Source organism: Chelonia mydas, chromosome 6 (genome assembly GCF_015237465.2).
Source record: "Chelonia mydas isolate rCheMyd1 chromosome 6, rCheMyd1.pri.v2, whole genome shotgun sequence".
NCBI lineage: Eukaryota > Metazoa > Chordata > Testudines > Cheloniidae > Chelonia > Chelonia mydas.
Window position 1 is genome coordinate 43,065,824 of NC_051246.2, and position 26,344 is coordinate 43,092,167.

General features: G+C 42.8%; 1 protein-coding gene and 1 long non-coding RNA gene across 4 annotated transcripts in view; one reads left to right on the top strand and one right to left on the bottom strand.

Moving 5' to 3' along the window:
* Nucleotides 1-176: 176 nt before the first annotated feature.
* RCN1 (reticulocalbin 1) lies at nucleotides 177-25,337 on the bottom strand. Of its 3 annotated transcripts, none has more exons than XM_043549465.1 (7): nucleotides 25,208-25,337; nucleotides 24,265-24,501; nucleotides 13,775-13,968; nucleotides 9,404-9,582; nucleotides 8,612-8,672; nucleotides 2,751-2,950; nucleotides 177-1,786 (listed from the first exon to the last, which is right to left on the bottom strand). In XM_043549465.1, the coding sequence occupies exons 2-7, from the start codon at nucleotides 24,489-24,491 to the stop codon at nucleotides 1,679-1,681; spliced, it is 969 nt and encodes a 322-aa protein (XP_043405400.1). In that variant the 5' UTR covers nucleotides 24,492-24,501; nucleotides 25,208-25,337; the 3' UTR covers nucleotides 177-1,678. The 3 variants fall into 3 exon arrangements, with proteins under 3 accessions (XP_043405400.1, XP_027685938.2, XP_043405399.1); XM_027830137.3 differs by lacking the exon at nucleotides 25,208-25,337 and adding an exon at nucleotides 24,798-24,942; XM_043549464.1 differs by lacking the exon at nucleotides 25,208-25,337 and adding an exon at nucleotides 24,632-24,904.
* The window catches only part of LOC122466330, a 106,108-nt gene continuing 104,695 nt past the window's right edge, over nucleotides 24,932-26,344 (top strand). Inside the window, exon 1 of the long non-coding RNA XR_006291747.1 lies at nucleotides 24,932-25,580. This is a non-coding gene — a long non-coding RNA (uncharacterized LOC122466330). The remainder of the gene's footprint in view (nucleotides 25,581-26,344) is intronic.

Sequence of the window (26,344 nt, forward strand, 5' to 3'; positions counted from 1 at the left end):
CAGAAATGTATTTTTAAGGATTCTTTCCCTCTGGCTTAGATTATCACTTTTTAATTTTTTAGTTGGCCTTGAAATTAATTTGCATCCAAAAATAATATCCCCAAATGTGGAGTCACCAGCAGAATGACCCTGCTCAGTGTTTAAAATGAGGTTCTCAAGCTTTTTTCAAAACACGGAGCACACATCCTAGAGGGAATGTCTTGTGGATGCCTCTCCTGCCATTCACACATGTGCAGATAAATTCCCCTGCCAATTACAGCCTACTGGTAAATACAGCAATTGTTTACATGGAACATAAATCACACTAAAGGAAGCTAAAAAATACATTATCAGCTGGAAACAAGAAGGAACCATGGCATGTCCCCAGCCAGCTCTCTGTGGGCTACCAGCAAGTACTTCATGGACTACCTATGGTCTGGAGACCACAGTTTTGGAGCTACAGTTTAAAAGCTTGCCATTGGTTCCTGTCTTTACTTCCCCCTCCCACATGGCTCCTCTATTAACATTTCTGCACCTTCATAGTATCAAAAAGAAAGTCATGGTTTTGTTGTGCATGTTGTCAACTCAGTACAGGGGCTAAAAAACCCACAGTGTACATAAAAAAGAACAGCTCATATTATACAGTAAAAAATGCAGCCATATGGAAGGTCTACTGTTCTGAAGGAAAACCATCCACCTATGGTACAACTTGGTGATATAAATGTGTGTGTATATATACAAACCAGCACTTTAAACCACATGCAACCCTGATGCAGCACAGAGGAGAACAGAAGGCCCAGAAGCTCAAGAAGGGTCCAGAGGGTAGATGCTCATTTCTTTTCCACATGACATGAATGAGTCAGCAAAGGCCCTACATAGTAAAAGTGGAGTGTGTCTCTTGTACAAAGTGTGGGATGAGTTGGAAACAAAGGTCCATGTGCCATAATTCTTGTCAATGATCCTATATTACCTCTGTAGTAGTAATGGTCAGCATGGACTCTATTGTCCTCATCAAAGAACAACCGTGGGGTGACAGCCAGTGTGACAGATGTGCTGCTACTGATTAGTGAAAGGGAACTGGGGGCAGTGATTAGTTGTAGGTGTTGCACTCAAATGGTTAAGATCCATAGGGCTGGTGCACACGTCTGTATTCCAAGAGGTCTTATTCATTCAGCACCTCTGGACCCAACCAGGAGGAAAGACTACAGCATGGAGGAAAAAAAGCCATGGCTCTTATCAGGTACGATCTCTCCTTTACATGGGAAAGGGAGAATACAGTTCTAAATTCTTAGTTACTATTTTTAAAAAAAAAACACAACACTAAACTCGGAATCTGTTTAAACATTCAATAAGTTGCTTCCTGATCAAAACTGCATTTCCCTACAGGAAAAACAAAGGTATTTAAAGAAAATGTGAAAAACTTCTAATGAGCCTAAGAACTACATCTTAGAAGTTCATTCCCAAAGTGATACTGCAATCGATTCAGAACCGTGAGGGGGTTCTTCAAATAAAATTGTAGTGACTAGCTCTTGCATTTAATGGTGCAGAGTTAGAGGCTATTTCTACCCCGTTTCTGAGGTAATAAGCTGCTTTGTTAAAAACATATTGGTGCAAGTTATTCAGCCAGAAAAAACCACAGTGACTTCATTAACGTGGTGAGAAACTGAACAGTCTGTGCCACACTGAGTCATAAAAAATATCATAGTTCATCGTGATTTTTTGTGAGATCTTCCCCATAATTGGTAGCTTGGCTGCCAACAAACATGTTCCAGTTCTCTAGAATCTCCTCTTTGGTTAACTTTTGATCCTGGGAGGAAAAAAAAAGTCTCTATTAGAACATTTTAAATACCAGGTAAAAGAAACATCAGTACAGGTTTCCAAGATGCCAAGTAGGAGAAAATTCTCCAGAGGCTGCAGTCAGTGGGTGAAATGCTGGCCCCTAGTGGAAGTCAATGGCCTAACTCCCATTGATCTCAATTAGGTCTTCATTTCACTCAAAGTATTTCATAATTAACTGATTCCTACACAGAACTTTCAGCAGTAGGAGTGTGCCACTCCTCTACTTGTGCAACCTCACCTGTGTTTTTAACTTTTTCTTTTTGATTATTAATATGAAAAATATTTTGTCTGTTTGTTTTTGGTGATGATGATCACCTACATTTAACAACTGAAGGGAAATCCTTCTAAATTCAGCTCTATATAAGGGAGTCTTGATCTTCCAAACTCCAGCAGTGGAGCATCAGCAGGGTTGAGAGAGGGGAACAATCCTGCTGAGCAATGGCTCCTATCCAGGTGCTGCTGAATTATTAGTCCCTGGTCATAGTGGACGCAGAAGAGATGGGCCAGATCTTAAGCTGCAAATTTGTCTTATTTCTTATAGTCTTCTATTTTTCATCTCTCTCCTATTTATCTCTTAGTCCAGTTTAATACATAAATGTCCATGCCCATTTCAAAAGAGAAAAATCTGTTAGAATTTTTGGGTGTAGGGACATAGGTTGGAAAGCTCTCTAGCACTTGGTCAGCCAGTGGGCCTACCTGAGTTCATAGTTATTTTATCAGCTATTCCTTTTGGTTTCTAACTTTTATCAATTCACATTTATTTTGTTGCAGTAAGGCACGAGCAGAACCATTTTTATCATCTTTAGTTCTACTCAGACTGTACTAATAAGAAAAGTCATTAAGAATCATCTCTTGCTGGCTGAACACTATGTAAAGGGAACCAGTTAAACTCTTAATATAACATTTATTAAATATACCAGAGCAATGAGTACCTTGTCTACATCCGATTCATAGACTAAGTGCCTAGCTTCAGCTTGTGCGTGATCATAGTCTTGTGGGAGAATCCAGTGCCGAATCTCCTCTTTATCCATCTTCCCATCCTTGTTTATATCCCGAAAATCAGAAAACTGCTCACGTTCAGTAATTACCCAGTCAGGTTCTGGTCCACTTTCCTCATGTGCAAACATATCAGCTGGAGGGGAAACAAAAGGTTTCAAAGTCCTGTTTAGCTTGCAAATTGTGCACAAAATGAAGGCAGGCTAGTAGCAGAAGTATCACAGTAATAGCTTGCACAGAGGTATTGTATGTTGTGTGGGGCAGGGCATAGGTGGACAAGGAATGGGCACATGGATATGCACCTTGCTTCGCTCAAATGGCTTCACCATTGTTAGTTTTAGCCATTTTCATATCCCCCTTTTAGGATGCCTGTGCAATGCCACTTAAGTTAATGGGCAGTCCCAGCTGTAACTGAAAAGCAAATGGGCCCCAAATGTCTTCACCCAGTGATTTTTTTTACCCAGGTTACAAGCATGTGGTGCCGTACACCTCTTCTTCAGGATCCTCTCTTAATCTGCACTCACGCTCTTTCAAGATGAGCTCAGAAGTACTGGGGAAGGGGGAGAGGACCCACAGCAGCATTGCATCTTGTCCCTGCCAGCAAGTGTCTTTGTCGATAACATCAGAATCCAACCAGAGAGTGGATGAGGGAATAAAAGGTGCAGGGAAACTTAAGGAAACAAAAATCTGCTAAATGGAACTGGATGGCTTTTGTCCTGCTTTTGTGGAAGTCTCTGTGTAAGAGAAATACAGCTGAGTAGATACGTTCCTTTTTTAATCCTGGACTAGTGAACAAACTGCAGCAAACTGCATTGGAAGGTAAGGGGCTCCGCTATACTAGGAAAGGATTAGAAGAGTTGTGATGCAGCATGAGTAGATGTACATCAGACAGGTACCTACTGTGTGGAAACCACACCTTATGGACATGATACAGCTCACTCATCGGCGACCTGGGCTAGGGAAACAACTTGTGATAGACAGTGGATGATCAGTTCTGTTGCTCATTGCCCTGGTCCTCCCATCAGGATTCGCACACCAATCAACTCCCCCCCTCAGCGAGGCTCATTCTTTCCCACCCCCGCACCTCTACCATTGTCCTGTTTAAAACTGAAACCTATTTTGTGGCCTCTGCTCGCAGCCCAATGTGGTTTTGGTTGTCAAGATTGTTCACATGTTCCTAGGTCAGGCTAAGCTTGAGGCCAGTTTCACCCATGGGAGGTGCAGGTGCAACCCTCTTGAGGATTTGGTCCAAAATTAGCAATAAAAACCACATGCATGTACTGTATGAGGCTGGATTCTCCACTGCCATAAGTGGGCGTAACTCCCATGACATTAATGGAACTGCGTATGCCCATTTTAGTGGGAATTTGGCCCACTCTGTCTAGGTGTTATAAACACAAATGGGAATTTTTAGTTTCTAAACTTTCTTGGGACCTGCTCCAAAGCCTATTGAAGTCAGTGGAGGAGGGTCAGTGCCTTCAATTGACTTTAGATGGGCCCTTAATGGGGGGGAAAACACAAGCTGTGCAATGTCTGTGGGGAATTTTTGTTTGTTTGTTTTTAATCTACACATAGCAAAAATGTGGGTATGACGGACTATAGCCATTGTTTAGAACAACAAAAAAATACTACTCTATTTAGTCTAATCAAAGCATATACGATAATTTAGGCACAGATTTGCCCAACTGTTCAAGAAAACTTCAAGAACTACACAGTGTTACTCTTTATTTTATTTTCTAATAAGTGCAAGCACACAAGAGTTACGTTGTTTATTTGAAGCAACTGACACGTCCTGTCAATTTGATTTTATCATCTTTGCCAACGTGAGGTGGTCGTGACAAGAACATTCTATGCTCCTATCTATAGGAGACGAGGAACCAGCATTCACATGGTAACGAATGTTGACAACTACCTTGTAATTATATGTAGGTAGTGTCACTGAATAAACTTAAATTACTGGGGAAATTATGCTGCTCTGTTATTTCAATCATACAAAAGCATTCACATCTTAAGGCTAAATATAATTTCAAGGAATAGAACCCCCTACCATTAATTAAGGTGTGGATATTGTTCCTGATTGTGTGTGATGAAGTAATCTTTACAGTAGCATTAGAAACAGAAAAATTTTATCTGAGTTTGGTCCAATGCTTTTATGGTGCGACTTTCCTGATTAAAAAAATAAATTACAAAGGGGCAGAGTGAGACGCTAGCTTCAGCATGACATTTCACAAGTGTAACACGTACATCCTGTACTGCTGAACCCAGTCTTATGCTGCCACTGTGCCTTCCTGGCTCTAATAGCAAGAAAGCAAACAAAAAACCCAAGGTGCCTGAAGTTTGACCAAAATAACTTGCAGGAACAGACCTGCAGTTTACTTTCCCATTCTGCTCCCTTTATGCCACTAGAGTGGTGCACGGCTAACCTTTAATTCAGGTATTTCACAACTTTTGAGTGCTTGCTTTTGCAAACTTAATGTCCTGGTAACCGTTTATTTTTAATGCAAATTCTTAAGTTTATAAAAATGTAAAAATTGAAAAACCAAAAATTCCATCCTGTGGAACCATACTAATCCCCCACCCCCCATCATCAGCAGGATTGGGATCTTTAGAGCTACACCGCTGTCCTCTACTTGAGCTAACAGAATAATTGGTGGTAGTGCTATGAGGCGATTAAAAAAATTAATCATGATTAATCGCACAATTAAAATTTTTTGATTAATCGCATGATTAATAGCGCTGTTAAAAATAATAGAATACCATTTATTTAAATATTTTTGGATGTCTTCTACATTTTCAAATATATTGATTTCAGTTACAACATAGAATACAAAGTGTACAGTGCTCACTTTATATTTATTTTTATTACAAATATTTGCACTGTAAAAAACAAAAGCAATAGTATTTTTCAATTCACCTCATACAAGTACTGTAGTGCAATCTCTTTATCATGGAAGTGTAACTTACAAATGTAGAATTATATACAAAAAAATAACTGCATTCAAAAATAAAACAATGTAAAACTTCAGAGCCTACAAGTCCACTCTGTCCTACTTCTTGTTCAGCCAATCACTCAGACAAAAAAGTTTGTTTACATTTGCAGGAGATAATGCTGCCCACTTCTTGTTTTACTGCGTCACCTGAAAGTGAGAACAGGCGTTTGCCTGGCACTGTTGTAGCTGGCGTCACAAGATATTTATGTGCCAGATGTGCTAAAGATTTGTATGTGCCTTCATGCTTTGACCACCATTCCAGAGGACATGCGTCCATGCTGATGATGGGTTCTGCTCGATAACGATCCGAAACAGTGCGGACCAACACATGTTCACTTTCATCATCTGAGTCAGATGCCACCAGCAGAAGGTTGATTTTCTTTTTTGGTGGTTCAGGTTCTGTAGTTTCCGCATCGCAGTGTTGCTGTTTTAAGACTCTGAAAGCATGCGCCACACCTCATCCCTCTCAGATTTTGGAAGGCACTTCAGATTCTTAAACCTTGGGTCGAGTGCTGCAGCTATCTTTAGAAATCTCACATTGGTACCTTCTTTGCATTTTGTCAAATTTGCAGTGAAAGTGTTCTTAAAACGAACAACATGTGCTGGGTCAGCATCCGAGACTGCTATAACATGAAATGTATGGCAGAATGCGGGTAAAACAGAGCAGGAGACACACCATTCTCCCCACAGGAGTTCAGTCAAGAACTTAATTAACACATTTTTTTAACAAGCGTCATCAGTATGGAAGCATGTCCTCTAGAATGGTGGCCAAAGTATGAAGGGGCATATGAATATCTGGCACATAAATACCTTGTAATCCCAGCTACAAAAGTGCCATGAGAACGCCTGCTCTCACTTTCTGGTAACATTGTAAATAAGAAGCTGGCAATATTATCTCCTGTAAATGTAAATAAACGTGTTTGTCTTAATGATTGGCTGAACAAGAAGTAGGACTAAGTGGACTTGTATGTTCTAAAGTTTTACATTGTTTTGTCTGAGAGTGCAGTTATGTAAAAAAAAAAATCTACATTTGTAAATTGCATTTTCAGGATTAAGAGAATGCACTACAGCACTTGTATGAGGTGAATTGAAAAATACTATTTCTTTAGTTTAGTTTATTACAAATATTTGCACTGTAAAAATGATAAAGTGAGCACTATACACTTTGTATTCTGTGTTGTAATTGAAATCAATATATTTGAAAATGTAGAAAAACATCCACAAATATTTAATACATTTCAATTTGTATTCTATTGCTTAACAGTGCGATTACAACTGCAATTAATCTTTTGATTTTTTTTTTTTAATCGTGATTAATCTTTTTGAGTTAATCGTGTGAGTTAAATGCAATTAATCGACAGTCCTAATTGGTAGCAGTAGAAGGCTGTTATCTTATACGGACTGGGCACTAGAAAGAATGGAGAGGCCCATTTTCTCAGCGGATTTCACAGCTATTTGCTAGACAGCAAAGGAATGATGAGACTCAGAAATAAAGGGTTCAATTCTGGTTCTGTAAGGGAGTGTTTGCTAATGGTTATAGACTCTTCTGCCCCAGTTTCTCCCTGTTCTCTTCTGCTTCTAGCCCCTGCCCAGCTTCTGCCCCTGTTTCCCTGCTGCCAGTCTTCAACCCCCGCTCCTGGCCTTCCCCAGCTCCTCCTCTTGTGTCCCTTCCGTCTCCTTTCCATCTCCTCCCTCTGCTTCTGCCCCTTACCCAGCTCTTGCCAAGACCCCCTACCTCCAACAATCCCCAACCTGCTTGTATCCTTCCCCCTCCAGCTCTTGCTCTCCCCTCTCTCCCCGCCCCCCCCACAATTTTCCATCCTTGGCTCCTGTCTCACTGAGCATTTTGTTCTTATCCCACCTCTGTATCCTGTCCCACCTCTGCTCCTGCTCCAATCCACTTCCCTGCCACATGTCAACCCCTCCTCTGCCTACCCACTCTGCCTCCTCCCCCTCGCGTTCCCTCTGCACTCAAGGAAGGCTCCTCCATGCTGCCTGGATTCCAACAAGGAAGCATTGACATCACAGCAGGGAGCCCAGGCTCTTGGGAGGAGCAACCTGTCCCCAGCTCAACCCCTGCAGCCCAAAGGTGAGAATGATCAGTTACTATGGGGATGGCAGCTGAGCAGAACTGCGTGAGGATGAAGCATGGTCAGCGCAGATGGAAACTTCAGAGAATTTAGTTGCCAAATGCTAGCAAGACTGAGCATATGTGAACTGTGATTTTTTTCAGAGACTTGTAATTTGGCCATATTTTCACAGGTGTTGCAAAAGGCACATCTCTGATGAGATGCTGACCCTTTCCACCCCTCCCTCGCCAAATTTCAAGTCTTCACTCCAAAACATGAAAGGACTAGAGCGTCACAAGGAAACAGTTGTGGGGGGGAAAAAATTAACATGGGAGAAACAAAATTTTTCTCTAACCTTTTCCTTGGAAATGGCTGAACCATTTTAGCTGACTTCCCCGGGGGGGGGAGGACGAGGACAACACAACTTTTAAGCAGACATTGGGCATGGAAAAAAAATCAGCCCTCACCATTTAGGTTTGCCAAATTTATAAGAAACTAAAAACAGAGTCTTATAATGGAAAGCATTGGGCAACCTTTGCTATAGGTGTCACTATATGCCTAAAATTGAAAGAAACTATTTGGTTTTATTTGTTCAAAATGACTGAGTATGGGCATGGAGGTGCTCTTCTTTGTGATATAAGTATTGACTTAGATTTGAGGGGATGGACTGGTGGAGTGGAGATTTCTAAAGTACTTGTGCTAAATGTTAAGGAGAGTCAACTCCATTCCAGCACTTACCAATGTACTCGTCTTGATCCACAAAACCATCCTCGTTTTTGTCTATGTCCTCCAATGTTTCCTGGAAAACATTTTTTTGTCAAAATGATCAAGAAATAACAGAAAATTCCAATAGCTGTCTTTATTATTGCGTGCCACTTCTCAAAATTATCAAAACTGAAATCCTAAGGGAAATCCTGAGTTATTGTACCATGTTTGGCTTTCCTCATCGCCCTTTTGGAAGATTTCACATTTGGTATATGGCCTGCTTTAGTATTCCTGGTGCATAGAAATCTTGACACTGACCAACTCCAATGTGAGTTTTGTATTCAAAGGAATGCCCAGATCTCCTGTCAGAGTGAAGAAATTCCTTGCGTATGAATGGATTTGGCCACTTTGCTGTTAAACTATCTAGATGGCACCAATCACTCTTGTATCTAGACACCAACTCCAAGTTTTAAGTAAGGGCTTGTCTATATACAAACTTGCATCAACAGATATAAATCAGATTCTATTCACAACTCTGCTATTCCGGTGAAAGTTGGTGCCATGGATACTTTTATTCCCTTTTTTTTTTAAACTCTAGTTAAATAAGAGTCCTATTTCAGTTTATTAATTTCACTGCAACTCTATGTGTAGACGAGCCCTAAAAGAAATGAATTCCATGAAGCACTTTCTTTTCTGTTCCTGGGTTGGCTATTATTTATGTGCATGCCTGTTTCTAAAATCCTTCACTGAAAGTTTAGGGAAGTGCATCAAGGCTCATCAGAGGAATAAAAACAAAGGGAATGCAACTGGTTTTACTCTACTTACTAAGACGACAATGTCTTTCATATGCTCAAACTCCTCCGGATGAAGAAAGGCAGTGAACTCCTCACGAGTGGCAGCTGAGTCTCCATCTAGGTCTGCAGTTTTGAATCGCCTTTCATCCCTGGGCAGCATTTTTTTAAAACTGTGTTGATCAGTCGCATCTTGAAATTCTTCTGGATTTTCTAGAAATTAATTTGACAATCTCAGAAGTGTGCGTCTCTGAAAATATCGCTGCATTGTCTCCATACACTGCAATGATCGTGTATAGAAAAACCTGCTGAAATACTTAGATCCTGCAAGATTCTAAAATTACAATAGTTCATTGTCAGGATGGCTGCTAAAGTGTCAGGATTTCCCTTGTGAAATCTTAAATTCATGGCCAGCCATTAAAGTGTGTTTGTGATCACAGGGTTTGTGCTTATGAATGACTGGCTCAGTTTAGTAGTAATTGTGGTCTACAGGTGGACAAGTGGAATTTACCATGAACTAAGAAATTAAGAGTCTCTTAAGGTCCACGAACAACCACTGTCGTTCAGATCCAGGTTAACTACGTATCTGCCAAGTCTTGTACAGAGCTTTAGGCTGTTGCTGTATAGGGCTGATGAGGTAGTTAAGAGTTTGTATCCCAGCTTGTAGGAGGGAGGTGTTTGTTCTGTTTTTTGACACGATCTTGTTGCATAGAACATACAGGATTTAGAGAAGTAGATTCCTCTGTTTAGCAGGGTATAGTGCTGCCACCTTTGCCCCTTCCTGCTGAAAGTGCGTCTTATAGTGTTTAGGGCCCGAGTCAAACTCCATGGAAGTCGTTCTGCATCAATCTGTTGACCCAGAAGCTTTTATCACTCAGTCTTTATCTCTTACGTCTGTGTCACTTAAGAGTCCCCAGTGCAGGTTTCTGCAAGCAAATTTTGATTTGATAACATTTTTCAATGATGGGAATTGGTTTCTGTTTACTCTATGCTTATGACTGTGAAATCCTTTATGTCTGGGCCAAGCAGCTTCAGGACTGTGATAAGCACAAAATTAACCGTGTCCTTGTGTTCCTGCACGAAGAGATGTCTTGCCCAAGTCTGACTGTGTAAGGATTCCACTGGTCTTTTAAAGGTTATTAATGACATGTGAGCAGTTTAGAAAAAGCTCACTTATCTTTTTTGGTTTGGTTTGGTTTATTTTTTAAAAAAAGAAAAGCATTATCTAGTATCTCTAAAAAGAAATCAAAGATTTTATATTGCAAATCTCAGCCATCCAACATCACAGTGATGAATACAGTATAAAATGCCTAGCTAGATTAAACTAATTGGCCTGCAAAAAATCCTTACCATCTCTAATTCCTACATCATGAATAAGGCTATGATTTGGTCATGGAAGTCACGGAAACCGTGACTTAAGTCCGCAGTGGCTGGGAGCTGCAGGGGACCCCCACCTCCTATGGTAGCTGGGAGCTGCTGGGTATCCCTGCTGCCCGGAGCAGCAGGGGCCCCACAGCTCCCTAGCTGCCGTGGGCAGGGGCGGGTCCCCTGCATCTCCCCACCTGCCACGGGCGAGGAGAGGATCGCCCGCAGCTCCCCAGTCCCCGCTGCCATTGGGAAAATCCCCCAGAGCTCCCCCATCCCCGCAGGTGGCAGGGGACTCCCAGAGCTCCGTCCCCATGGGCGGTGGGGGACCCCCAGCAGCTCCCCAGCCACCATGGGTGGGCATGGGGGGTGTCCCCCACAGCTTCTCAGCTGCTGTGGGCAGGTCCCCATGGGTTCAGGGGAACCCCGGAGCTCCCCAGCCACTGTGGATGCGGGGGTCCCCTACAGCTTGCAGCTTGGAGGGGGGAATCTCCCAGAACTCCTCAGTCCCAGGGCAGGGGGGATCCCCCAAAGCTCCCAGCCACAGCAGGGCAGGGTGCTGGATCCTCCTCCCTCCCCATTTTATCATGTACATTTTTAGTAAAATCAGGGACAGGTCAAGGCTTCCATGAATTTTTGGTTATTGCCAGTTACCGGTCCATGGCTTTTACTAAAAATGTCCATGACAAAAATCATAGCCTTAATCATGAATGATTCGCCTGTTCCTTCTCCTGTTCTCCTTTCAGAGCCATCCATTCTTGTTCCTCCATTCATATTTGTTAGATTTGTCAGATGGTCTAGTTTTGGTTTTAAGGGAAGTCTCTTGTACCAATTTTTTAAAGCAACGATTCTGTGGGCACTTGAATAGAACTTTCTTGTCTTCCCCACAGCTTCTGCCTGACCAGATGGCTGCTGTGCTGAGAATGAGTTTGAAAGCACCTGCCTATGTCACCTTTTTTACCCACACTTTTGCTGTCATACTTTTGCAAATCTGGAACGAGTAGAATCCTCAGATTCAGTGGAAGATTCCAGCCTGAAACTTTCCATTTCTTTCTATTACTGACAGTTTTTTTTCAGGCACAAGGCACAGAGCTCTTATAAAACATATTCAGTGAATAGCACATTGGGTTCAGCCAGTCCTCTCTCCCCCAACACAGGACTAGGAGCTACCTGGTAACGGTCAAATTCTCACATTAAAGTATTTTGTGAGTTTAGTTTAATGTGATCTGTAAAAATGGTGTTCCAATATTTAGTATAGTGAAGAAATTTGCACCGTTCAATCTAATCTGCTCAATTTGTCCAGTTTTAGAAACAACAAAACTGAAGAGACTAGGGAGATCTGGTTTCAGAAACTGGCAGACTCACTAATGTTTATTTAGCAGCTACCTCTCTTCGAGGTGGAACCTAAAAATTATTTTTGTTTAAAACAATGTGATTTAAACTCAGTGGTATGAAACGAATGAGAATTCTAGAAAAATAGCATCACTAAACTAATTAAAAATCTTGAAAAACAATTTCAAAATGAAGGCGTTTATAGACTCATCTGATTTTTAAATGACTACTCTGGGAAACGGTTTTGTGAATTTTAATTGTGCATTAAAACAAGATCAAGATATATTTACCGCTCTCTAAAGCCTGGCTCTCACACAGGGTGAAATCTGTGTGTAGAAAGTCAGCACAAGACTGGGCACATCCTGAATCTCACGCCCTCAAAATGGGATCAAAGTGGTGCATAAGAATTGTGCTGACCCTCTGCACAGACATGAATTTCATCCAGAGCAGTGTGAGGTAGCCTTTGCGTTTGTAGGAGGCCTTTTCCCCCAGAATGAAAGTCAGTATGTTGACATATACTTCAATCAATACCTTCCTTCAAGTGCTTTGGATCTCTCTCTGATTACAACTTGCCCTAATTAAAGAACCTTCAGATGGTCTCCTTTGATCACATCTGAAATCTGTACTTTTTTTTATAAGATGTGCAGTAGAATATTTCAGTTGTATCTCATTAAACCTTTTGTCATCAGTTATGAACTTTTTTTCTTGTGTAATCATTTTAAAAACATATGTATGCCATTTTCATTTTAAAACAATTAAATGCAGAGGGAGTTAACTTTTCAGAGTGAATTCAGTGCTTATGAAGGGGCTTGGGTTTATGGCCCTGGTGAGAATTGGAGTATCAACTGTAGCTGCACAAGTTCCCTCACCCCACCCAAATATGTATCAGCCACATGATGGAGGGTCCACATCTATCTTGGAAGGAGAAGAGAACCATATTCATTCAGGACCTGGCTTCAATCGGCTTTGGATCAGGCCCTCAATCCAAAGCCTTGCTGTTGAAACTGCAAACAGAAGTGCTGGTTTCAATGGTGGACACTTGCCCAATAAGAACTGGATCAAGACACCCCGACCCCAACATATGCCATCCAATTTCTGTACGTGAAACACACTAAAACTCAACTGTTGAACTGTTGTCATATCAAACACATCAGATTAAGTTTTCCATGGGGACAGAAGAAAAGAATCATATCTTTCAAATAAACATTGCTTTAGGGGTTTCCATTTATAATTGATCATAATCTGCGGCATGTTCTGACAGAATAATTACATTCTATTTAGACCTTACATAAATTTTTAGCATCCAGACCATAACTTCAGAGAAACAATGCAGCAAATACTTAGTAGTCTCTCAACATATTTTCTTTTAAAATAAAGGTTTAAAAATAACAACACAGTTCCCTTAGTTTATTAATAGGAGCAGAGGCTTTTAATTTAACTTTGACATTTTATTTACTTGTTTGTCCCCTCCTGAAATCCCTATGCATAGAGAAGGTGACCGTGGTGCAAATTGGCTATATTTTTCAAATGCACAACTGAGGAACTTTTGATCTTTGAACTATGTTAATTTACAATTTCATATGAGACTAGAATCTCCTAAGAGAGTTAGGTGCTTGTGTCCAGTGATTTTGGTTGAAATTTCATGTCTATCTCCCTAAGGCTTCTTTGAAAATTCCAACCTAAAATGTTGCCTTTTGACTAATCTTACCTAGATAATAACCATACGTGGCTTGTTTGTATTCTTCCCAGGATATTTTGTTATCCTTGTTTAGGTCATAATCTCTCCAGACTTTAGCCACATTTTCATAGATGTAGCGTTTCTGCACTCGCTTAATCCAGTTTTTCAATTCCTCTGTTGTGACGTAGCCATCATTGTTATCGTCTATTCTATCAACAATTTTCCTGCAAAGAGAGACACACCTTTAACAGCTGGTAAAAAGAAATAAAATGTACATGCTGGTCCAGCTTTGCTAATCTACATGAGACCTTGACTGTGTCTGCCCTCCCTCCACAAAGAGGAACCAGCCAAAGATGTAGAGAGATGCCCTATCACTAAGGCTTCATTACATTTACAGAATATACTATAGGACATTTGCTAGTACACTGCCATCAATAATTAAAACTGAACTATCATTGTCAAAATTAATGGACCGAAGAACACAGAGTGATGTATTATCCTTAATTTTTTTATTGTCTGATCACATAGGGGCAAATCTTCTGTTCGGTGTCCAGAGACAGTGGCCATGCTGAGCTGATAAGCGGAACGTATCTTCCCGCCAGGCCATAGAGAGCCTGTCATCTTGCACAGTGGAGGTTCCTATAGCCCAAAGCCTAGGGGAGTTTCTGCACTCCCTTGGGTGGTCTCCTTGTAAGAGGGTATAAGGACTGGATGATCTACACAGGGCTTTGTGCAGCGCACAGGATATACAACACCTGCACAGCCCCTCCCCTCCAATCTTGCCCCCACTTTTTGGGGGGGGAAAGAGAGAGGATCTGCACTAACTGTGCTGCCAGGAGACCCTCTGTAGCAGGGGCAGGATTGCCCTCTGTCACTAATTCATCACATTGAGGTATCTGCAATGGGTCTCCAGTCACTATTGCCCATTGATGTCAAAGCCTGCACCTGAGCAGTGCTGAGAGCCCCTAAGTCAGTAGAAGTTCAGGGCCTCAGAAATTCTCAGGAACCTCTGCACCTTGCAGGATCAGGCCCTAAGCAAAGCTCTATTGTAGTCAAAAGCTAAGCTGCCAAACTATGCAAAGAGGGCAACTCCCTCAACCTTTTAGCTTCTTCCAAAATAAATTTTCCACAAGTAATTTTCCTTACAGATTAAAAAAAGGAGATGGTATTTCATTATTCTATCAACTCAATGGCACGGTAGTGAGCCGTTGGGCTTTTTTGTGCTTTCTGACGCATCTCGCTCACACACATCTATGCCTATACATTGCTCTCAACAGAGGTTTATTTGTAGGGAAACATTTGCAGTATATTTAAATCTCTCCATTACACTCAACAGTGTAACAACACTATGAAACCCCTTCTGTTTATACCTGCAAGGAGACCACAACTTTGCCAGTGCATGAGAATCTAAATGTGAAGGTGATGTGTTTATTTTCACATTCCAAGCTGAAAAAAATGCAAAAAGAAAACAGTACGAATAATGAATAGTACCTTTACTAAATAAGAAATAACTAAAAGCAATGTGTGTTATGAAGAACACTGGTCAGGTCTTTTCCTTTTTTCAAATATTATTTTTAGTGTCCTTAATATTTAAAGTAGGATTCAAAAGAGCCAAATTCTGCTCTCAGATTCAGGAGCACAGTTCCCATTAAAGTCAATGGAAGTCGTGTGTGTATTGCTCAGGGCAGAACTGTGCTCTTTGCATCTTGTTCTCTAGCTAAGGGTATGGCTACACTACGCAGCTTTTAGCAACATGGCTGTGCCACTAGAAGCTGCGCAGTGTAGATGCTGTTTGTCTGCAGGAGAGAGCTCTCCTGCCAACAGAAAATTTCCACCCCCCTACGAGCGGCAGCGGCTTTGTCGGCAGGAGAGCGCTCCTGCCAACAAAGCGCTGTTCACACGGTGCTTTTCGTCAGTAAAACTTTTGTCGTTGGGGGGGGTTAACACCCCTGAATGACAAAAGTTTTGTCGACGAAGTGCCAGTGTAGACAAAGCCTAAAGAAAATGTGCCCCAGGCTCTGATTCAGTAAGCACTTAAGCGTATGCCTTGTCAATCCCTAATCAGGAAAGCAGCAAATCACATACTTAAGTCCCATTGCCTTCAAGTTAAAGGTAAGCCCCTGGTTAACAGCCTTGCTTAACTGAGGCCTTTAAGGAACCTTAAAAAAGAAAAATGCTCCATTAAACAATTTATATTAGGATATATTTATAGGAGAGAATTATCAGTTAATGGTGTATTTATGACAAGCAAGAGAAATGTGTTTTCTGAAGGGATATTACACTCTACTATACCTAAACTTTTTCCCCAGCAGTATTTCATTAAAACCACCTTGAATTAAGCCTAGTGATGCTACCTTCTGGCCCAGGAACTAAGTTTACTTTAAATCCCTTTACAATCTTTTCTTTCTCTTTCTCATAACATTCATTACCTCTGTCCTCCCAAGACCATAACTATTTGCAGGATGGCCACTAAAATCCTATGACATAAAGCATATGCCAAAGACCACAGATGCACCAGCAAGATTTATATGAAAACTATTATTGGTATTTGTATACTTTGGGCACTGGTCAATGGAAAAGCGGGCCTCCTGCTCTTGAAATTAGGTTAATTAGTAGTTACTGAAGTCTCAGCTGCGAGGTGCTGCCAGATTGGCTTTATTTAATTCAGCCACCACCAAGCAATATAGAAGATCCTACAGAATTATGGAGTCTTCATTGACCCACAGTGAGTTCAACGTAAGTGAGTTGGCTGACATTTCGGTCAATGAAGACTCGATAATTCTGTAGGATCTTTTATGGAGAAAGGAATGGGTGAGTCTGCCCCTATAACTGCTCCCTCCACCTAGGGCAGAAAATTGCTCTCCATCTAAAGCAGTGTTCTCTTCTGAGCTACTTTAGTTCAATACCAAGTATGGGTTTTATTTAATTTTCAGCAATGATGTGTTTGATCTGCTATCATCATTGGATCTGTAGCACATTACATCTTTACAGATCTCATTACAGACATGGGGTTTAGACACATGCAGAGTCTGTCTTCTGCATTCATAACCGAGACTTTTCTGAAGGGGGAAAAAAGAGGGGCTGCTAAATTTCACCTGAGAAATAGAAAAGAACATGCTACCTGATCAGCCAGCCTTTTCCTTTTTGTATGTATCCCTCAGTGAATCTCCCCTGAAAGTCTGACACCACAATGGGATATATGCATCAATATCATTGTCCCGCAGTGTGTTCAACCTAAGTGAGCTGGCTGACATTTTGGTCTATTGTTAAATGCTACAAGTAACTGAAATGTTTCTGCCAGAGGAAATATTTTACCCTCTTGTTATTTTTAACACTTCCTTGGTATCTCCAGAACTGGTCAGAGCCAAGAGCTGTGCTGCTTGTAGCCAGCATTGTTTATTTTTCCCTCAAGTGCATTCTTCTATTTTTCTAGCTCAGTTGCATCTCTGCTAATGATCTATATGACCTATATCTGCTTCCTATTAAAATGAAGGTGGGTAAGAAACAAAGTCTTATGTCTTTTTAAGGATGATGTAGCAAGCGAGCAATAGCCTTCTGACTGCTTTGCAATGCAGCTAAAATTCATTCTTCAATCACAGAAGTTGTAGTGGACCCATTTGAAGTGGCTAATTCTTTAACAAAGTGAAAATTCAGAGAAGGTCTCACAGCCACAATGCTACAGAACCAAAATTATATGCAATACTTGTTAAGCTGTCCCTACAAGCCCACAAAACTAAAAACCTCTTTCTCTCAAGGCTAAAGGGCCTGCTGCACCAAACCTCATATAGTCCCAGCATATAAACCTCAGTGGACCTATGTTCAATATAAGCATTTAGGGGAACAGCCTGCCCCCAGCTCTTTAGCAGTGAAATCAGTTCAGTTCTGTTGTACAAAGGGAGGGCAAATCTGGAGGGACAAGCAGAAAGTGCACAGAACCTGCAAGTGCAGAACCTTGCACATATATGGTAGAGGGGACATTTGGAGATGAAACAAGGATGGGCCAGACAACTCACAGCTACAATGTGAGCTGAAAGGGGAGGGATTCTGAACCTCAGCCTTTTGTGCGTACGCCCGGTTGCTGGATTGGGTGCCACTGCTGGCTTCTGGCCTGGGTCTGGTGCACAGCAGCAAGATTTGCCACATTGGGCCCATATATGGTGTCAGAAGCTCAGCAAGCATCTTGCTACCAATAAACAACAGACCTGAATGTCTTATCAAACTAGGATCAGACTACACAGCAGTTTTATCACTGGGCTGGCCTGGAAGGCCTACATGACTCTAAGGCTTATTTATCTGTGGGGTTTTTTTCCCCCCCACCAAGAAAATTTTTCTTCACTAGTAGATGAGCCTAAGTTTAGAGTATATTAGTCAACTCTCTTTTGTGTGACAGCAACAGCAGAACATGGCTTTTTTAGGCCACGTCTACAATACAGGCACTACCGCAGCATAGCTGCAATGCAGCAGATCTGCTGCTGTAGTGCCATAGTGTAGACACATCCTACAGTGACAAAAGGAGTTTTTCTGTTACTGTAGCTAATCCCCCTCGCAAAGGCACTAGCTAGGTCGATGGAAGAATTCTTCTCTCAGCCTGATGCTGTCTACACCAGAGGTTAGGTTGGCTTAACTATGGCACTCAATGTTGTGAATTTTTCACACCTCTGAGTGCCAGAGCTATGTCAACCTAATTTTTAAGTGTAGACCAGGCCTAAGTGTTTCCATTACAAATCAATGGTATACAGCAGACTTTGTTATGTTTATACCCATCTCATTTGTGTGAGAATTACTTGTTAAAGAAGCTGCACTCAGTTTCCTTAAAGAGTTGGGTCCTGAATATTTTTATGCTGAATGAAAAGTGTTTAAAAATAATGTTTTTAATTAAATCTGTCCTCCTCCTTACAGCCAACAGCTTGCTGAAAAGTGAAACCATTTGTGACCAAAGCTGCTGGGGATCCTAGCACTAAAAAGCATAAGGTATTTTCTGTTCTGATTTAATAATAAGCATCTTTTTAATATTTAAAGTTCCTCTTCTATTGCAAAAGTTATTTTAATCAAAAGTGTAAAAAGCAGCAAAAGGCCTAAAAATGCCCAATCGCGTTAGAGGCTTTATTTGCACAATTTGTGTCCTGTGATGTGTTTTCCACCTTGAGACTGTTCAAAATGCTGGTAAGCATACTCCTGGGGGAATTCTGTGCCAAAAAATGAAAAATTCTGTGCACAATATTTTAAACTTCTGCAAAATTCTGCGCATTTTATTTGTCAAAATAATGCAATATAATCATGCAAGTTTCAATTATTTTGGTAAATTATTTAACATACAATACAATGGATGAAGAATGGGAATGGGGAGCATTGGAGGAAATCTCCAAACCCCCTTTGTCTAATAGTAATGTAGCTAGGTTTGACCCTTTATTTCTAGTTGTTAGTCAACAAATATATGCAGCCATTCACTCAGTGTTAAATCATAGGAACTGAAGAGCAAGTGAGGGCTGGGGAATCAAATTCACAATTTATATTGGCTCCAGAAAGGTAAGTACCATACTGTTCATGGAGCACATTTTGATAGGAATTTTTTTCAGTCCAAAAATTTAGACCAGTTCTAATCACTAAAGCACCATAAGCATTTATAAGGCCATCCTGTCCTGGCAACATAAAGGAGCCTTTTACACCTGTTTTATACTCATGGGGGAATTCACAAAGACAGTGGGAACAATTCACTAAGCAGGGTGACTGCTACATTCTGCTCTGCCCCATGCCTACCTCCTCAGAAACACTCCAAAGCCCTGCCTCTCCATTGCAAGCATGCCACAATAGCGAGCAAGAGGGACAGAGTGTCTCTCTCCCTTTCACATGCACGACTACCCAGCCCTCCCCGACATATCCCAGTGGTGATTTACATCTTTACCGGCTACTCCACGCACCTGAACCAACCAGCCTGTGCTGCTGGAGAGAGGCACATGACCACTCTTGTGGGCTTCCCTTTGCTTCCCCACCAGAAGTCATTTTTCTGCAGGGAAGCAAAGAAATCTGTGGGGAACGTGAATTCTGTGCATATGCAGTGACACAGAATTCCCCCAGGAGTATAAGCAAAACCATTTCAGGATTCTTTTAAGAAACATAGAATAAACCCATTTCTCAGAAATGCTGGATCAGGCCAAATGTTCCCTTAAGTATGTGACACACATTAAATTCTATTCTTTGTGGCTTTGATAGGCCAAGCACATTGCACACAACAAGGATTCCTTACATCGCTCCATTACCTCCCACAAGCTCCCTGTGTGCCACCCTCTATTTCATGGATTCCCTGCAACCCCCATCACACCTCCTCACCAGTGGTGGATTTCCTGTGAAACAAACCTAACGACAGGGGGCCCCAAAATGCAGGACAAATCTGACAAATGACTGAATTAGAAGGCATCCTACTCCACACAACCCATCAATCAAAAAGCAAAACTATGCCTTTGTAATTATAGCTGAAGTTGGAGCCCTAGAGATTAGCTTATGCTCCATTTCTGCTTTATGCATATTACTCTCATACAGAGTGATGCAAACGCTTATGAGAATTTCCTGTGAATTCTCCCATCATTGGGGAAAAAAAGAGTCTGAACCCCACAACAGGGGGCCAGAAGTCCATCTACCAAACTTCCAGCTACCCAAAATGCACTGGGGGCAAGCGGCAGTTGGTCTGTTGGCAGATGAGTTGGGGAGAGACTTGTTTTCATAGCAAAAATGCAGTAGATGTTTTCTTTATCAGGGAGTATTGAAATTCTGCTTGGACAGGAAGTCACAAACCATCCTGCCCCAGAGCAGTCTGAAATTTGAGATACCAAGGCTGATTTTTTTTCTTTAAATATTGTACAGACTCTTGGATGCTGCCAAAGAAAGGCAGGTGCAGAATCAAATTACACTAATGGTTAACGATCAACAATGCGATGAAAATCAAACAGCAATGGGTGCGTCTGATTCTGAAAATGAGAACAGTAGAGATTAGAAAAGGCATGGCAACATCATCCATTTTAAAGAAACCAACACGTAAATAACTAGGGAGGAGGAGGTGGAGAAACGAAAAGATGGTTCAAACATCTCTGTATTAGGGTATTCCTGTATTTCCACATTTAATTCATGGATGTTTAAACTGTGGAACTTCCTCTTTCGAGGCTGCACTCAGTTCTGGATTGAGCTTTCAAAACCCAGGCAATATGGACAGTAGGAGACAGGAGAAGCATGTTGGAAGCTGTCCTACCTTAGGTGATATTTAGTCACTGAGCAACACTCCAGTACACTTTCTTGTTCCTCAGATCTCTGTGTCCAAGGGGACAAACAAAGGGAGAGGCGTAATATCCTAACTGAAGCTCAGTTTAAAATGGACATAATATGAACCATATGTGCCAGAGACCAGAGTTCAGGTCCTCAGCTTAGTGCTGTGCTTGCTTTTTATTGGTGATAAGTTAATATGACTAAGTGTTGGTAATGGAATCCTGTACAGGATCAGAATGCCTGAAAGCGTGCCTGCTGCCCTGCATCCCAGTATGGTTTGGTGATGCTGAACTTCATCGAGTATAATCTAGAAAGTATGCGAGGCCAGGCCTTCTTCATCCGGGGAACCACAACTCTGGAATTCATAGATTCCAAGGCCAGGAGGGACCTTTGTGGTCATCTAGTCTCATCTCCTGCATAACACAGACCATAAACTCCCCTAGTGCAGATCTTTTAGAAAAACCTCCAAACTTGATTTTAAAATTGCCAGTGATGGAGAATCCACCACGACCATTGGTAAATTATCCCCTCAATCCCCACAATGCATTGGCAGTATTCTTGTGAGAGAGACTGAAGATTGCTGGGTATCCTGTTTAGTATGCTGTTTATTGTAGGGCTGGTTTAGTGCGTTTATGCATGTGCCTGTCTGTATCTCCTCTACATGATACATGGGGTGAAAACGGAAATAATTGAAAACTGAATTTCACTTTGTGTTGATTTAGAATATTAAATTTACGGCATACTATTTATATATACTTACATGGAGCTCCTGTTTCCTTCTATGGAAAAAGTAGTAAAGGCTTGTCTGCACAAGAAAGCTGTACCAGTTATACCTGTACTGCTACTCCTATATGGGAAGGTGAATAACTACTGGTATAAGGGACCATATAACTTAATACCAATAATTATACTAGTATAACTTTCAAATGTAGCCCAGGCCTAAGAGTGATTCCAGTTTAAACTAAGAAAGCCTAAGATGTTAATATATGCGAATCAGAGAGACGGTTTGCTTTTTTATGTTGGGAGTACTGAGTACTAATTCCAGGCCTTTGAATAATTTGGACAAGTTGCCCATTTATGATAATTATGCTTTCAATATTTTTGTTACAGCACCTGTTATTACTTGTATTTCAGTATCACTCAACAGGATCACAGACCCACTGTGCTTAGTACTATACGAGACAGTCCTTACTCCAAAGAGCTTACACTCACATCTGAAATAAGATGCAATGAGTACGTATAACAGACAAGGCAAGGGAAGGGGGAGGAAGGCTGAGGCTAATGGTAATGCAGTCATATGGTTCTACATGATAGCTTGATGCACAACCTGAGGCTTAAAATAATATGAAAATGTTTTTCCTTTACTAAATCAATAAAACCAGCTCTCTTCAACTGCCATAAACCTACCCATCCTATAGATGTCAGAACAGAAGTAGGTCTTAACGAGGGATCAGAAGGATGAGAGGGCAATGGACTAGATCAGGGAGCATGTCCCAAGAAGAAGGAGCAGCGTGGAAGAAAGAACAGGCAGGCTGTGGGACAGGTGGACAAAGCTACCATAGTTAGCAAGGGGAGAGGGCAACATTATAAGTAAGGCTGCGAGTCTGTCATGAATTCCATGATTTTCTGGGACCTCCATGACTTCTGCAGCAGCTGGTGCGACTGACCTCAGGGCCACCCGAACAGCTCAAGGGGTTCCCAGGCCAGCCGCCCTGGCTGCTGCTGGGGCAGTCTTGCCCCCTCCGCAGCACCAGCAGTGGTCTCAGGCCATGCGCTGCCCCCCCAGCACCAGTGGCTGTCCCAGGCTGCGTGCTGCCACCCCCCCAGCACCAGCAGGGGTCCCAGGCTGCACGCCGCCTCCTCCCCGCACCCCCTCCCATCAGCAGCATCCCAGGGCCACCGCCTGCCCCAGAGCACCGGCGGCACCCCCAGACTCCCCCTCCAGAGCACCCAAGATTTAGTCGGGGTATATAGTACAAGTCATGGACAGGTCATGGGCCCTGAATTTTTGTTTACTGCCTGTGACCTTCCACGACTTTTACTAAAAATACTGATGACTAAACCTTAGCCTTAATTGTAAGTCATGAACAGGCAAGTTGTAAAGGGTAGCAAAAGTGAGAACAGGAAGCTTAGACAGTTAACAGAGATGCAAAGTGAGGACTGACACAGTAAGCGCAATAGGCCAGCAGGGTGACTTTAACAGCTGCATTTTAAATGGACTGGACAAGGCTGAGCAGGTGCAGAGGGAGGTGCGAGCAGTGCACGCAGGGGATGGGAGAAGACATGCTTGAGTAGTACAGTCGATCTAGTGCTTGGTGCAGTGCTGCATGTAGCTATCCGCAGCTGGAGGAAGAGGCACTTCAGTGCAAGGCCAGAGAAGTTGGAAGAGAGAAAGAGAAATGATCATTTAAACAGAGGGAGTGAAACTAAGCCTTGAGTTTTCAGCATTTGTTTGTAAAATCAATGTGGGCTCGGGGAGGAGAGGCGGCGGTCAAACACATGTCACCCTGTAAAGTTCAATTCTGGCAGGCAACTTTTCCCCTGGGAGTGGATGGGCAGTGCTCTGAAATAACTAGAGCCACTGGAGATCGGCTCGAGAAAGCCCGGTCACTCAGCAAACCCTTCCTTGGCCGTCCCCAGAGATCTCTTGCAATGGAGAAATATGCGAGCTCTGCATAATGCCTGCGGCCCTTGAGTTAATGCTCACTCCTGACCAGTGCCACACAACCCTTCGCGCCTGGCCTTAGCTCGGGTACAAAGTTTCCGTTACAAAAACACAAAGAGAAAGAAAGATTGAAACTTTTGTCTCTGAAGCTTCTTCCCAGCTCTTTTTCCGCTGAAATAATCCTTTCCCTACTATGCAGTGATACAGCGGGACCTCCCCTCTGCCACGTTATCGGCGCTTCATGGGCGGGGGACACGCCTCCTCTGTCCTCTCTCCCACTGTTGCAGTAAGTGAGGCTCCAAGGCTGGGAAAGCCTCTATTTCCTTACACTAGGGGCTGTTGCAACACGGGTGTAAGCCACAGAAAGCATTTCCCTCTCCAGTAAAAGCTCGTGAGGTTTCAAGAGCTCGCGCTCAGCCAGCCTACAATTACAGAAACACTTGCAGGTTCTTGCTGGTCCAACGCCCTATTATTATTTCGATACCCGCATTTCACTTCCACTTTTTTTAAAAAAGTTATGCACTAAACTAATGCGGCAGGGTCCCTGTAATTCATCTCCTTGGAGAGGCCGTTCCCTTCCTCTCCTAGGAGCCCATCTTACCCTAGTTTCTCTTTGCTTTCTTCTGGGGTGAGCTGATCGAAAGTCTTGGCTTCCTCCTTGCCCAGAAAAGCCTCGTGGTCATACTGGAAGCTTTGGTTATCTTCGTGCAGCTGATCGCTGAGCTGAGGGTCTGGATGAACGACCCTCTCCTTCCTGAGAGTGGGTTTGCTGAGTGACCCTCCTGTGCAAAGCAGCAGCACGAACCAGCAGGCAGCCTGGAAGCCCATTTCTCTGGTCCTAGCAAGGCGGGATCCGCCACAGCCCGGGGGAAAGAAAGGGAGAGAAAAGTGCTACATGAGCTTGTTACGAATAAGGAATCAGGGGAGACGAAATGTCAACGTAGGACACATGGATCAAGTCACCCAACCTGCTGCATCACCTCCAAAAGCACCGGCACGCGTGAGACCTTTAGTACCGGTCCCTACAGGCAGCAACTAACCCTGGTACCCTTCACCTCCCACGCACACTCCCCACCTCTGGACAGACAGCAAGCGTGGAGCTGTACTTCGCCACCAGCACCCCTTGCAACATACCAGCTGTTGCTGAGAGTCTATCGCCCAGGCAGCCCTAGGAATGCAACTGCAAGTTACAAATGACCCACTGCGGGCTGTGATCACAAGCCCCTCAGCCTTCCTCCCCCCCCCCAACCAGTCACGCGAGAGTTTGCAAGGAAAGGTTGCTCTGCCCGCAGATGTTACAGCGCTTGCTATTGGGCAGGGGAGGCTCTGTGCCTGCTGGAGGGGGCTGAATCGCCACGTTTGCAGGGCGGCTCGGGTTTCCCCATCAAAGTTGCAAAGAGCGCTGGATTTGAGCTGCGCGGGGTGTAAGGTTTCCGCTGGGGAGTTCCCGGCTCCAGCCTAGGAACAGCTCAGTTACTCTGTATAAACCAGAGGAAGTTTGACACACGGGGCTAGGGGGGCTTTTAAAACTTGTTTTCACTCACCAAACACTCTAAAGTTTGCAACCACACAGTGACACCAGGAAGCGAACGAGGGGTCTTGCAAACCCGCTGTATTGTTGTGTGACCCTGGCAAGCTGACAAAGATCAGAGCTAATTGCAGATCCTCGCGGACTGCAACAGGAACCTTCTCTGCAGCCTCGCAGTTTGTACCGCAACAAGAGCACATCGCCACAAATCTCGTCAGTCTACAGGGAGATCCCTTATTTGGGATCGGTTTAAGGCAGGTGAAGCCTTTTGCTGTGTATTGGAGGGACGTTTAAATTCTCAGCCCGGCTGCAGGAGTAATGTTCTCTGCGGCCTCACAGCTAGCCCTGGAGATCATCCCGGGCCTGCTTCAGTGAGGCTTTGATTACCGGTGAGTTTGGAGTTGTCTCTCCTGACACACTCAGCACCACAGTTGGCTGGGCTGGTTCATTGTTTATTTATGTATTTATTTATGACTGTGCCTTTACCGTGTACGTCAAATACATAAAAGTCCTGATCACTATTTTCCTCTCCTGTCACTTTAACCCTGTTGCACTCTCCCTCCCCATTCATTTGAATGTGTCCACTGGTAACCCCACTTTCAACACATCAACTTCAACCTTCTTGTCTCCATTTTCAAAAGCCCTGCCCTGCTTCTTTGCCCCATTTAATTAATGTCACCTCCTCCTACTAGTCAGCATGTTAAGCGGTAGCCTAACCATTGCTGAGTTTTTTGTAGCCCTCATGAGAGAAGAGAGTTTTTAGGAGGTATTTTAAAAAAACACTTTATTTTTATATAAAATATAAACACATAGCAAAACAAAACACACATAAATACATGCTCAAGATGGAAACAGTATGCAAATAATGAAATTCAACGGAGGTGGCTTTGCAGAGAGCGCCTCCCTTCCATAAAGGGTGGATACAGGAAAGAGTGCAAAGATGCTCCTTCGTAAAATTTACAAATGGCCAGTCAGGACTGCTATCATTGGTGGAATGGAGGCAGAGGTGACATCTCAGTAGTGTATGAGGGCATGTCTACACTGCAGTCACGGGGTGTGACTGCAGCTCGAATAGACATACCCACACTAGCTTCAATCTAGGCCTCTAATACGAGTTTTAAGTCTGCTTTGTGCCCTTTGCCTCTGAGGTAGA

Excerpts from the sequence above, each read along its gene's own strand:
- RCN1 (XM_043549465.1), bottom strand. The coding sequence starts at position 24,491 with ATGGGCTTCCAGGCTGCCTGCTGGTTCGTGCTGCTGCTTTGCACAGGA. Across the intron at positions 13,969-24,264 it reads GAAAGCAAAGAGAAACTAGG|GAAAATTGTTGATAGAATAG; the intron begins GTAAGATGGGCT and ends CTCTCTTTGCAG. Across the intron at positions 1,787-2,750 it reads ATGAATCGGATGTAGACAAG|GATCAAAAGTTAACCAAAGA; the intron begins GTACTCATTGCT and ends TTTTCCTCCCAG.